General features: G+C 39.9%; 1 protein-coding gene across 1 annotated transcript in view; it reads left to right on the forward strand.

Annotated features, from left to right (window-relative positions):
- whrnb (whirlin b) overlaps nt 1-5,701 on the forward strand; it is a 97,052-nt gene extending 91,351 nt beyond the window's left edge. Inside the window, exon 12 of the mRNA XM_069683670.1 lies at nt 5,525-5,701. Coding sequence (XP_069539771.1) covers nt 5,525-5,701 — 177 coding nt within the window. The remainder of the gene's footprint in view (nt 1-5,524) is intronic.
- Nucleotides 5,702-13,655: the final 7,954 nt, after the last annotated feature.

The following is a 13,655-nucleotide window of genomic DNA, read 5'->3' on the forward strand; positions in this document are numbered from 1 at the left end:
GCATCTGAAAGAGAAGCTCACGCTAAGGTGTCTTAAGGGCCTGTGTCCATTAACAGCGCTTTATGCGCTGGCGGCGCCCACAACCTCGATTTCAGAGCTTCTCACCGGCGCTTAAAGTTGCTAGATCAGGAAAGTTCAGGCAACACTTCCGCTTCCCTTGGAAGTGACTGTTAAGTCGGTTTTAAATCGCTCTGTGTGCTTAATTGCTTTTATTCAAGGAAACTTTAGAAAGAAAACATGAAGACGATGTAAAGGAATCATGTCCTGGAATTAGCAGCAGCTCTACACCTGGAATTCAAGCATGGCTTTATGAATGGTGCTCCATAAATAAACTTGCCCTGGAAATTCTACCTTCGAAAACTAGAAAAGAATTAGCTTCTCCTCCGCCATTGTTGTTGACAAGGTGGATATCTGAAGTCCCGCCACTTCTTGATTTTGATTGGTCGGTGAGGGAGAAGAGACATTGACATGTGCTGCGGTGTTCCAAAACTTGAACTATTTTCAACTGAGAGCGCCGTGAGCGCAGTGACAGAAAACAGCTGACGCTGTGGGTATTTTGAGCTGAAAGCGCTGAACTGCGTTTTGTATAGAATATAGGGGCCACCAGCACAAAAAAACGGCATAATTGGACACAGGCCCTTAGCCTTTATTCTCTTTATTGGTCAGCAGGGGGCTTCTATAAGGACGTCAGATTATATTGAAGTCTACCAGAAAATTAGCCCACATCTCACTAGCTTAAAGAGTTTTTCACTGGTTATGAAACAGTCTGAAATTAACTCTGATGACTCTATATGACAGAAGCAAACCAGACCATCAGCGACAAGATTGATTCTTTTTATATAGTCATTTCTAATGCCTGAAAGCACTGGAGGGGGGTAGGTGTCAGATGAAGTGATTAACTGCACGCTGCCTTTGTTTACATTTTCCAGGGCGAAAATTTTAAGTGAGTGATACATATGACATGACATATGAAAGAAAGCAGGTTTTGTGTTGATTTTGTGTTAAAAAGCACCACTTACAAATGTGCAGGACAAAGAGATAAGAGGTACGGCTTTGTCCACAGGGGGCGCCAAAATCAACACAAACCGAAAGTTCCTCACAGGAGCTTTAATTCCCTCAATAATCTCATGTTCACATTAAAGAAACATGCATACATTATTTTCTTATGCTGATGTGACAGAGTGAGTCAAACACTCACACCAACCCGCCCAGTCACAGGCTCCACCCCCAGAGTGGGGAGGACACTTTGTGCTTGTTTCAGTGACAAAAACTCTGAGCTCATTCTGTCTGTTTCATGTTGTGGCCAGATAAGAAGAAAAAATGTGCCTCTCAACGCCTTCAGAACAATCCTCCATGTCAACAGGTGGTTTGATACTCGACCAAAACTGTCAGTGACGCTGCCAGAGGAAAAGAATGGCTGTGTATGGGGAAGAATTGGGTTTGGCATCCAGACCTGCCTCCGTTCCCCGCACTGACACAAGTACAGATTCTTCTGACACATGAGGCATCTTAGTCATCCAATCTTACATCCTTAACTCTCTTTAACAGCTGGAAAAGCTTTCTTTTCATTTCCTCCGTAATATGTCTGATTTCGAGTTTTGTCTTACAGAACACAGTGATGCAGCCTGTGGGATGCTTGAATCCTTTAATGCATTACAGCTTTAACAAGAGTCAGCTGCTAATAATGACCTCAGCTTCGTCCTCTGGCCACAAGAAGTAGCTGCAGTGAAGCAGGCCGGGTTAATGCCTTGCTCATAGGCACATTAGTGATGGCTGTACAAGCAGCAGAGAGTGTGTCTGATTCATTACCCTACCCACAGTGTCTTGGCCAGTCTGCAGAATAAGAATTCATTAAATTTGGCCTGCATGCCCTGCAGCGATGTTTTCAGCTACGGCTTTGTAATTGAATGTCACAGCTAATAAACATGTTTAGCTCTGAGGATTAAATTGAATCAGGCAATTTGTCCTGTTTGTCCTGAGTGATGGGGGGATCAATGGATGGATGGATGGATTATCCCAACGGCTCTGTTTGACCGCCGAGTAGAAGAGAAAAGGTCATGTTACACAGTGCACAAATTGACACACAAACACACACACACGCACACGCACACACACACACACACACATGCAAACAGACTCTAATGACAAATGACTCATCTCCGTCATCTCAAGTCTGCACTAATACATTAATTTGTTTTGCTGCTGTTACACCAAGTGTCGACCTCTCTCTGGCGTCTAGAGCCTTTAAAACTGAAACTTTTGGAAATGCTGCAGAACCTGTTTGAGTTCGAAAAGTCACACTTTCTGCTTTGGTTTTTGCTTGCTAATTGGGTCTCATCGTTCTTATGATGCGTCAGTAACATCAGCCTTTCTCATGGATTTTTCAGAAAGGCACGGAAAAGGGATTGACTCCAATTTTCACAGTGGTAAATCAAGGTACTGCAGGAAAATATTCCACTGCAGCACAAAATATTTTCCGTATAGATATTAAAAAAGACAGGTCTGTAAAACTGTTGACAGAAAACCTCAGAGTTCATGGAGGTATGATTTTTATGAACCTTTCCTTGAGCCAAAAAAAGGGATTTGAAAATCCATGATGTCATCACATTGTATGTAGTGTTTCTCCAGCAGCCCTGGCTGCTGCTTCAGCCCATAGACTTACATTGTGATGACATCAGGGATTTCTAAACTGCTTTTCTTGGCTTAAGAAAGTTTTATTAATTTAAAATCCACAAGCATGAAAAATTAATGAATATAAGGAGGCATAATCGACCTTGTTTGCAGTTTGTCCCATCAACAGTTTTTCAGAGATCTCTTTCTTTGGTCCACGGGTGGGGAAATGCTTTTTGGGTCATTGGGGATTTTTTTGCTGCAATACAAGATAAAAGGAAACAAGGCTGCAGAGGCATATGATGGTAATGATAAGTCCCAGCAGAGAACCAGTGTTTTTTCTGTTTGTCTGTTTACACCAGCATGTCCAGTGTAAATGAATGGTCCTGTGATAACCGTTTTCACGAGTGTATGAAGGAATAGTTCTGAAATGGTGCTAAAATGCTCTTCTGGATGGAGATTGTTGTCATTGCAAAACGCTTTTAATGAAGTCCTGGTTGTGACCTTGAATCCTCAGAACTTCCCCTTTCTGTAAGAGCGGAACAATCGATGTTTAGTATGACAGATTAGATCACTCACTTCCTGTATCTCAAGTTCAGGAATAGAAGATAATTTCTTTTTCATGTAGGAACTGGGAAGAACTATGACTTGTGCATAATACTGAAAATTTCAAATAAGTGCGGAAATAACTGATTTGTTTTGGCCATTTTATGACAGTGAAACCTGCTGACAACACAACATCAACTGGAGATCCTATTTTAACTTGTTTACCACCTTATCCACTTTGGTTGATTATAGCCATAATATTCCTGGGAATTCCCTCAGGAAAACAGGATTTAGTGTTAGCATCACTGACAGTCACATGTATTGAAACAATGAAAACCTCATGAAAGCTACAGTCGCAGCCAACTTCACATTCTGTTTTTACAGTTGTCTAATTGGATTTTTTCAGCTGCAGCATTTTCTTTTAATTAGTGTGAATGGTGCAGATGCTAAAACCTGTTAATAAAAAACAGTATTTGTAGCTCAACAAGAGGATTACTCGTGCCGGCCTCCATCCACAAATAAAACCTGCAGGGCAGCATTAAACAAGCAGGTCTGTAGCAAGGATTATAGAATTACTGAGATAATTAATCAAAAATCCACCAACACAATCCCATTTTATATAAAGATGTCTGTATAATATTAATTTTATTTATTAAACTGTAATAAAGCCTTCTCTCACAATGGTAGGAATGGGCTTTGTTTATTTTTTGGACCTAAAAATTGGCCCTAAAAATACCAGAAACACCCTTTAAAAAGAAAAACATGGCCCAACGATTCATTTGACAGCAGAGCCCTGCACATGAAAAACTGATGCTACAGTGGTACCTGTCATATCATTGATCAAGCTGCTGTGTTTGACGAGTTGGGAATGAACATGTTGCAGTCAAAACAAGAGTTTTAAGCATAACTGTGGTTCTATGAAATGTAGTAAATCGCCAATGGTGGTGCTTAGCACTGGACATGATCCTTCTCCCACATGTGCAGGTCAAATATTTTGTATCAACAAGTCATATGTGATCTGACCATAGAATAGGGGGTACATAGTATATAATCCCACCTCATCACTAAAGATGTCCCTACCGAATCTGGGTTTGGAGCACATCTGCTGTACTCAGCCTGTAAATGGGTTACTTCTTAAGAAATGTGTTAAAATCCAGGATAGGGCAAAACCCACCCTCTCTTTCAGGATCGAAACATTTACTGAGTAGAACCCACTTAGCTGTGTCTTCAGTTCTAGTTCTTGGAGTCTATTTCCTTCCTGAGTACCTGATCATATGTGAGATCGCCGACTGTAGTCAGACTAAAAAATGTACTAGCCTGAACGCCTGCTTCATTCAGGCCCCAGCAGGTCAGTGTTGGTTGGACCTTTGGATTAACTGTTGGTGGGGCAGCCTCAGAACCTGCACTGGATCCATTTTTCCTGTCTCCTGGAACCCTCTGTTAGAGCATATCTAGAAGCCTGTATTTCCCTGTGTTCCGACCTGTCCTCACAGAACTGGCTACAGTAAGCTCTTGTAGACAGGGCACCCTCCTCCTACTCTGAGTGAGCAGCCCACAGGCTCCACAACCTCCCCTCCAGATTGCTAGTTAAAGGTTAAGAGGGAGTCTCTTAATCTCAGCAATTTCAGTGGCTAGCTTGTCAACTTTAGCTGCAAAACAATGAACTTTCTTAGCCCTCTGTCCGGGCAAGACACCCTGAGGTGGGGAGGGTCTATGCTCATTTGTAAATCACTCTGCGTCTACAAGCAAAACCAGTTGCCAGGTAGCAGCCTCTGCCCTGAGACCAGGGAGCTCCTGTTGCAGGCTTTAATGAGGGAAAGCACACATCAGGGAGAAATACAATACTAAGGAGCTTTTCGCTGCTTTGAAGCAGGTATGCCAATCAAAGCAAGGGAAAACACTCAGCAGCATGGTAATAAACTTAAAAAGGAGACATGAGAATAGGCTCCCTGTACCTACCTCTGTTAGCTTATCCAAAATGAGAGATACTTGACCTGCAAGTGTGCAAGAAGGATCATATCCAGTACTAAGCATGGCCTATGGCAGTTTCGGAAGAATTAAATAGAACCACACATTTAGACATCACTAAGGACATCTCAGTGTCTTCATTGGTCTCTCTTTCCTTTCTATAAGTGTATGCAGAGGAAAGCTCTGCTATTACAACTACACTAAACATCCAAGAATAAAATGTACAATTATTGGAGGATCTGAAACTCTAGTTTGTACCAAATGGTAGAAAAGTTTCTGTGTACTGTAAGTGGTTATAACAACAGAAACAGTTTTCTCCTGACTAATCACTGATTAGTCACTGAATGAGGCTCTCTCTAAGCCTTTCCTTCTTTTGTGTCCATTATGTCCCTGTTTACAGAAAGGAGGTTCAGCTCACAACTGCGGCCAGATAAAGGTGGGTCAGGTCATCCTGGAGGTCAACGGCATCTCGCTGAGAGGTCGGGAGCATAAAGACGCCGCCCGGATCATCGCTGAGGCCTTCAAGACAAAAGAGAAGGACCACATTGACTTCCTGGTGGTTGAACCAGGACTCTAGTAGGAGGACTTTGCACTTTATGCAGCTCGGTTTAAGAAGACACTGACTGCTTTGAGGAAACCATATGAACTGCACATGATATTGTCCAATAATCATGACCCTCACTCTGATTGCAGGCAGACAATTATTGGAAAATGTGTTGGGTACTTGCTGATTGCACTCTACAGAGATTTGCACAATTTAAATCTAGAAAAGGATATCATATTAATATTTGCCATAACAGTCATACCTGGGTCAAATGTTACTTGCATTTCCTTCACTAGTCAATTGAGTTTCATTAGTTTTCAAACCCATAATGTTATTGCATGTTTCACCAGGAGTACTGATAGTATGTACTGATAGAACTGTTTCCACACCAAATAATATAAAAACGGCCACCTGTATTACCACCAAGTCAGTCTTCAGGTGACATGTAGTTTTTTATTCTTCAGAAAATACCTGGGGAGGCAGAGCTGCTCCAGAGGCAGACATAGGCTCTAAAAGGTTTGTTAAGTTTAAATACATCTTGTAATTCATATATTCTCTTTGGAGTTTGTATCTCTATCAGCATAAGAACATTGTACTCTCCAAAATAAATACTGTGACTATGAACATAAAGTTGGAAGGACAAAATCACAACCACACAGACTTAACATAGATCCTTCCTTGACACCTCTTTCAAACAAGCGGTCTTCTCTGGCCAGGATGTGATCCCTGCTGTCTTCAAAGGAGCGTCCTTTGGACAAAGGACACCAAGACATCACTTATCACCCACTTACAATGCAGTGTTGAATTCTCTGTCCAAACAGCTAAGATCACACTCACACTCAGGATCATGTGAACCTAACGACCCACCAACACCAGAGGGTACTAACGATGCTTGTTGCCATTAGGTCAACAGCTCAGGGTAATGACTCTCCCTTGATTACACATCTATTAGCATACTAATGACCTACAGAGGCTTATATTTCTAGCTCTGTCCACCAGTCAGTTAGAACTCAAGAAGCCTTTTGGATGAGAGGTGAAATGTCTTCAAGAACTATAATCAAGTCCAGTTGCCTTTTGGATTAAGCTTAGAATTGCCATGACCTGGGTGACTGGGAACCTTCACAGACATACCTAGATATACATATTTGAAAGCATAAGGCTGCTAACCAAGCTGCTGTGATTCGTCTAGACTGGGATTATAGTCCCTTTCAGAATAAATTATACGATGAAGCAGGGTGTGCTTTAGGGCATGGCATCTGTGAGCGACAAGTCGCTGGCATGGCCATGTGAAAAAGGTGGTGTTCAGCGTTTGGGTATTAACTTTTTTAGTTAGTACATTTAGTGGGACATCAATTTGGATGCTAATTTTGGCTAGTAAAAAAATGGGCTATAGAGTTACAATGGATGCATCTTGCTGGCCAAGCTAGTGTAAGATAATGACGTTAGCATTATTTAAACCGCTCGGATCCTCTGGTGAAAATATGGTCACTTCTTGCGCCTCAAAAACAAGATGGCAACAGCCAAAATGCCAAAGTTGAGGCTTCAAAATGTTACGGCAAGGTGTAGCACAACGATGGCTACATCCAGTCTGTATACACAGTATGTTTTAAACAGACAAGACCACTTATTAAAATTTACAGTAGTTAAAACAAACTACCTTTTTGCAATTATCATTTGACTCATGTTTGCCGTAATGACTTTCCCTGATTTGTGAGGAATGCAGCATATCATAGCAAAATGAATTCACAAAAATGACAGTATGTCTGCCTTATAAGAATTAATCATAAAGAGGATCTGGTATATTTAAGTTTATCATTCTTTTAACTTCTACAATCTAATCATCCGCTTATGGAAATCAAACCTCATCAAACTCTGAATCCCAAGAGATTTATACAAAAGCAGCTCCTTCATTTAAACCAAAATGGTGCTTTTATTTTCAGAGCATATGTTTGTTTAAATCATCAATCAATCATTTAACACCTCTTCAGTATTGCCATATGTATTTAAATATGTATTACACAAACATTATTGCTGTGTTAGTTTGTATATACTGTAGATTGCTTATATTCCCTACATGAAATGATTCTCTATAACTTTTTATAATATCAAATAGTTTACAGTAGAAGAATATTTAATATTTTCAAAGATTACATTAATACATCACTCATATTTCATTTCATGTCTTCTTCCAATAACTTTAAGTGCAGCATGTGCCAAGCTCTGTACAGTGAGGATCAATGGAGGTCCTGCACTCTGTGGGGCGCTGATGAAGGATCAGTGAGCTGCTAATGCACTGTACAGGAAACACTGATCACATTGGAGTTTCCTGTTATAGAAATGAGGTGTGCACATACTGTGAGGGACAGAAACAGACGATGTTATTCAGGTGTGTATAAAATAAGAAAGCCATACTGACTGTGGGACAAGAAAACTGTCCAAACGGCTCACGGCCAGTTTATTGGGCCCACCATCTAAAACTAATGCAGCCTACTGTCATATAACAGCTCTGCAGTCAATCCATACCTATATTTTTGCCCATTAAAAAAACAATGACACATGTACAGGGACTTATACAGTACATGTAGACAAAGCTCAATGCAGTCATGACAACCCAAAAACAATATATGCTGCCCAGTTCTTGATCCCAAGTTGTCAGAATTGGTATGATCTGTATCTTCCCCTCTAGTGTCATTTCTGCACACTGTCTAGCTTATTGTTTTGATGTGCCGTTGAAGTTAGGTGACTTATTATAAAGAGCATAAATGTATGCTTGGGGTGGCGGTCGGGCACAGTTACTTCAAATCCAGAAGATCCTGCTTCCACTCTGGTGTTAAACCAAAAGTCAGTTTTGACTTCTTTTAAGAAGTGCTTTTTATAGTAGCTAATGTAATGTAGGTCGGGTACTTCATAGACAGTGTTGAGTGGCGTCACTTTAAAAAGTAACTCGTTATGTTACTGCATTACCTACTGAGAAAAGTAACGCGTTAGATTGCTTTTGCGTTACTAAAAATTAAACCCCCTTAGCGACTCGTTACAAGTGTGTTATATTGTGAGGACGGCGTGTAGCCTGCTGTACCTCTACCTTTGAATGTATCGACTCAACCGTCGTTGCATAGCCTTGTTTACGGCCCATAATCTGTAACTCTGCAGCCTAATAACAGGAAAGACGGACGCAGTATAACCTTTATAGCTCCTTATGATGCTAAAAGTCTGACATTGTACTGGGCAGAGGCATACAGTATTAGGCACAGCTGTTTCCATGACAACAATACAACACAGGCTCTTTGTCCCACCAGTGTTGTGGAGCTGTGTTTAGCTGCAGATGCTTCTTCACATTTGAAGTTGAGCTCTTCACAGCTGACGAGCACTTATCCTCCAGACACAGCTTACATTTCACCGTCATGTTGTTCTCGTCCCTTTCACCCAAACATTCAGAATAATGTGAATATTTACGCGAAGTAAACGCTGTCATCTCTGACATCTCGCTTGTTGAATTAGCTAGCTACTCACTGACACAGCTTTGTCTACCTTCTGCTGGTATGGAGAAAGAAACAGAAACAGTTCAGGAAAAGAGAAATAAGGCAATTTATTTTCCAAGAACAGACATTTTTATGAAAAAGTAACTCAATAAGAGATTACTTGACTTGCAAAACTAACACGATACATTACTCGTCACAACAAAAAATTAATCCAAGTACTCTAATGGATTACTTTGTAACCCCCAACACTGTTGATATATCATGTGTTAGTTACTAATGTGTGTAGGTTATCTCAGTCGCATACATACTGTATGTTAGCCCTGCCTGCATGTGCCAAACTGATTCTAGAGGGGAACCTAGATTGTCATATTTTGATGCTAAAGGCCACAGACAAAGCTGCTTATTAACAAGTTGGGAGTGAGAACATGTTGGGTATGCAGATAATCAGTCCAAGAGTTACACATGACAAAAATAAACATTGGTGGATGACAACAAAAGACCAATGTTAAACCAAGACTTTATGAAAGTGCAACAGTAAATCACTGGAGAGTCCTTTTTAAAGGATTTATTTATGATCTGTTCTACAAAAGAGCTATTTCTTTTTGTCTTTACAGCATGAATTTATTGCCATATCAATTTTCAACCTGTGCTGTGAACTAAATTAAAGCACTACAGCTGGTTTAGCAGAAGCATGCTGTTGCCTACAGCTGAGCGTTATTAGCTGCACTGGTTGTGAACCTTGGCTGTAGAAAAGAGCAGTACAGTCAGTCGTGTGTGGATTTTATTTGGTCTCTTCCTTCAAAACCGTCTGCTTGTTCCATGCAGCTGACTCATTTTAATATTTGTTCATTTCATAACTGTAACCACAATCCAAAGTAATACAGAAGAGCCAAGTAATCCAAATTGACATGCTGTCAAAAATGTATTTTGGGCTAATTCTATTAAGTGTTATATTCTATTTTTTTAAACAATGACATAATCCTACTACAGTGATGTAATAGCGATTACGAGAGAAATGTGGGAGTTTGATGATAAGATGTGTGAGTAATGCAGCTCTCAAGTGTCTGCATTAAAGGGTTGAGAATACTGTACTATTTAACAACGTGTAAATGATACATTGGTTTTTGTCTTCTTATGAAGGCAAACTGTGCAAATATTATATATCTTGTACAGAAAAGGCACTTAGATTTATAGAGATGTATATATATATTAAATGGGCAGATGTTAGAGAATTTTGTTAAACACAATTATGTAACCCCTTTGTGGCTGATGTAACTGCTAACATCTCTTGTGTGTTTCCTTTCCCGTGTCCTATCACAGCCGTCTCACCACAGAAAAACCCATCAGAGTGAATCACTTTTTCTTGTATTGGTTCTTGCAATATTTCTTTTTTATTTCGACCGGCAAAAAGAGTGAAACACTTCCACATATTCCCAAAACAGATTTCCTTAAGACACAATAAAAAGTCTTATAAACTAAAGCATATATTTCATGTTTCATATTTGGTGTAAAGAAATGAGCTGATGAGTTATTTGGAGTATTTGTTTTACCTCATATTTTTAGGAGTTCATTGGACTCGAACATCAACAATGGAAAAGCTTGGACAAGAGGTTCGTTACATGTTTTTTTTCCAAACATGGGCTTCAGTTTTACATATTTTAGAGTGTAGATGACCATCATGTACAAAATGTTTTAGAATTGTTTGAGTAGATTGCTTAAGTCAGCAGCAACGAAACAGGCTTATGGATAAATGCACCCCAATCAAAGAACATCCTAAAAATGTTTTTGTTTTTGCCACTGACTGGCAAAAACAATAAATTAAATGAACAGTAATTTAAGCTCACAGTAAACAGGAGTTGCTGTTCTACTGCTGTCTCAATCAGTTAGTTATTCTGTTAAGTTGTGTGACTTTATTTTAAATGGTTATTTCAGGGGGCAAAACAACTTGATAACTCAAACTAATCGGTCAAAACCAGACACTAAGTGGCTGTGACTGACTTAGGGGTGTGAATCTTTCAATATCTCACGACTTGATTCGATTTTGATTCTTAAGGTCACGATTTGATCCAAAATCAGTTCTCGATTCAAACCGATTCCCGATTGACAATCAATGCCCCAATTTGTTACAAAGGGGTGCTCATTTCAGGATTTACTCCAGTCTGCTGTGTGCTAAGAAAACCACAGTGGCAAATTATTATATGCCATTAAAGCACAGTAAAAAGTGTTCAAGATTATGCATTATTTATATTTGATACAATAATGTATATACACACAGAGGCAAACCTAAGACAAAAGACAATGTACAGAGAATAAGAAAAACTGTCCAGCTATCTGACGGTGAATAAATCAAAGGTGTGGAAAGGGAAGTCAACAGGCATCCCAGGCACTCCAGGCACTACAGGTGTAGAATAAAAATCCTTTATTATAACATGGCTCAAGTCAACGCGTTTTGACTCAGCAGAGTCTTCATCAGGACTATCGATTAACTTGCAAAAATAAAACATTGTTTAGTACTCGACTTCACCTGTAACATTTTAAGAAAAACAAATGCAAGTTACGCAAAATAAGAAATACCTACTTAAAAACTTAATTAAGGCCAGCTACCTCTGTATTTATCAGAAACTTGCCATTTAAAATTTTTACATAAATAACACTGTAAAACTCTTATTTTGTATGTTTTTCAAAACAATCACACAATAATGCATGACAGCTCTTTGAGACATTGATTTTCAGCTTGTGTGTGTATACGAGACTCGAGCTGCCAGGCATCCGTGATGTAGTGAGTGGTGAATTCCACAAATATCTTGGTAAGAGCTATTCTGTGGGCATTGGTCAAGGCTTCCCCTGTACATTACCGACGCTGAGAACTAGCTAACAAGCCAGGACGACACACTCTGTGTACAACGGAAGCTGGAAATTCTTCTTCTTCTCTAGGTTTACTGGTGGATCGCAAACAACTTTAAAGTGCATATCGCCACCTGGAAGCCGGAAATGGTGCACGGCCAACAATGCATACAGCGTCTTTGCCGTGTGCAAACTGGCTGATGTTGAACATTTACCGAGGACGGAAAAAAATGTTTCGAAAAATTGATTTGTGGAAGTTTTAAATCGATTCAGAATTGTATAAATTAAGTATTGCGATTCTGACATGAATAGATTTTTTTCAGCACCTCTTATATCTCTTACATATAGGTCTGCATGGGATTGTAGTCAGGGTGATGGAGAGGTCACACAGATACAAGACAAGAGTTCCAGTCCTGAGTGAGACCAAAACACAGTTTTAAATTTACTTAATCGCTTTCCATTAGGTACATAATGTAAAGTTATTTACAAAACGAAATGTAACCTACACACATATCCTAACTGACAAAAAGTACTGGTTGTAACCAAAACTTTCTTCTTTACATACACTTTTTATGGGTTGTTTAAGCATCAACGCCTAATGTGGTATTAAAAGGTCACCTATTTCTATGGAAACAGGATGTACTTGGTACAAAGTTTTGATCAGTGACAAAGTGAAATCTCTCCTTGTTTAGTGATTATTTGAATTCTTTTATTTGCTCAAAAAAGACATAATGTTTAGAGCATAGTTTTATGTTGATTTCTTGCTGAATGACCAACAATTAAGAGCAAAAGCTATTTCTGTTTAAAATTATACAACAGATTAAAGCAGCAAATGCTCACACTGTAGAAGTCATAGCCAGCGAATTACATTCTTGCATTATGAGCCACTTCAACACAAAATGTACAAACATTTTGACAACTGATTAAGTGATTAACAAGTAATAGAATTTTTAACTAATGACTCCTCAACAAAATGTTCTGGAATCTATGTGCCGTGAATGATTAAAATAATTCAAAAATAATCACATTTCCGGGGGCTCAAAGGGGGCCCACAGGTGTTTGCCCTAGGGGTCTCAAACAGGTAAATCCAGCCCTGCTCATGACTATTTACTACCAATGTGATTTTTCATGGCCAAAGCAACTTTAGCTACAGCAGGTGTTGGTGATGCATACCCAGCTAGGCTACTTCAGCAGCTGGCCACCATGACCAACATTTGAACATGCTGAATGTGACTTCTGCCATGAAGGCACATTTAGGGAAACCATTCAGGTTAGATGAACCTTTTTTCCAACATTAAATGCAACTTAAGTTACTGCAAAATGCTATTTTAAACACCAAGCCTTGCCTCCGCGACCCCCTGCAGTTCGCCTACAGAGCCAACAGTTCTGTAGACGATGCAGTCAACATGGCCCTCCACTTCATCCTCCATCATCTGGACTCAGCAGGAACCTTTGCCAGGATCCCGTTTGTGGAATTCAGCTATGCCTTCAACACAATCATCCCGGTTCTGCTTCAAAACAAGCTCCGCCTCCACCTGCAGGTGGATCACAGACTTCCTGTCCGACAGGAGGCAGCACGTGAATCTGGGGAAACACATCTCCGACTCCAGGACCATCAGCACCGGCTCCCCTCAAGGCTGCGTTCTTTCCCCTCTGCTCTTCTC

This window comes from Semicossyphus pulcher, unplaced genomic scaffold, assembly GCF_022749685.1.
Source record: "Semicossyphus pulcher isolate SPU_LCO1_2020_fin unplaced genomic scaffold, fSemPul1.0.p SCAF_6, whole genome shotgun sequence".
Taxonomy (NCBI): Eukaryota; Metazoa; Chordata; class Actinopteri; order Labriformes; family Labridae; genus Semicossyphus; species Semicossyphus pulcher.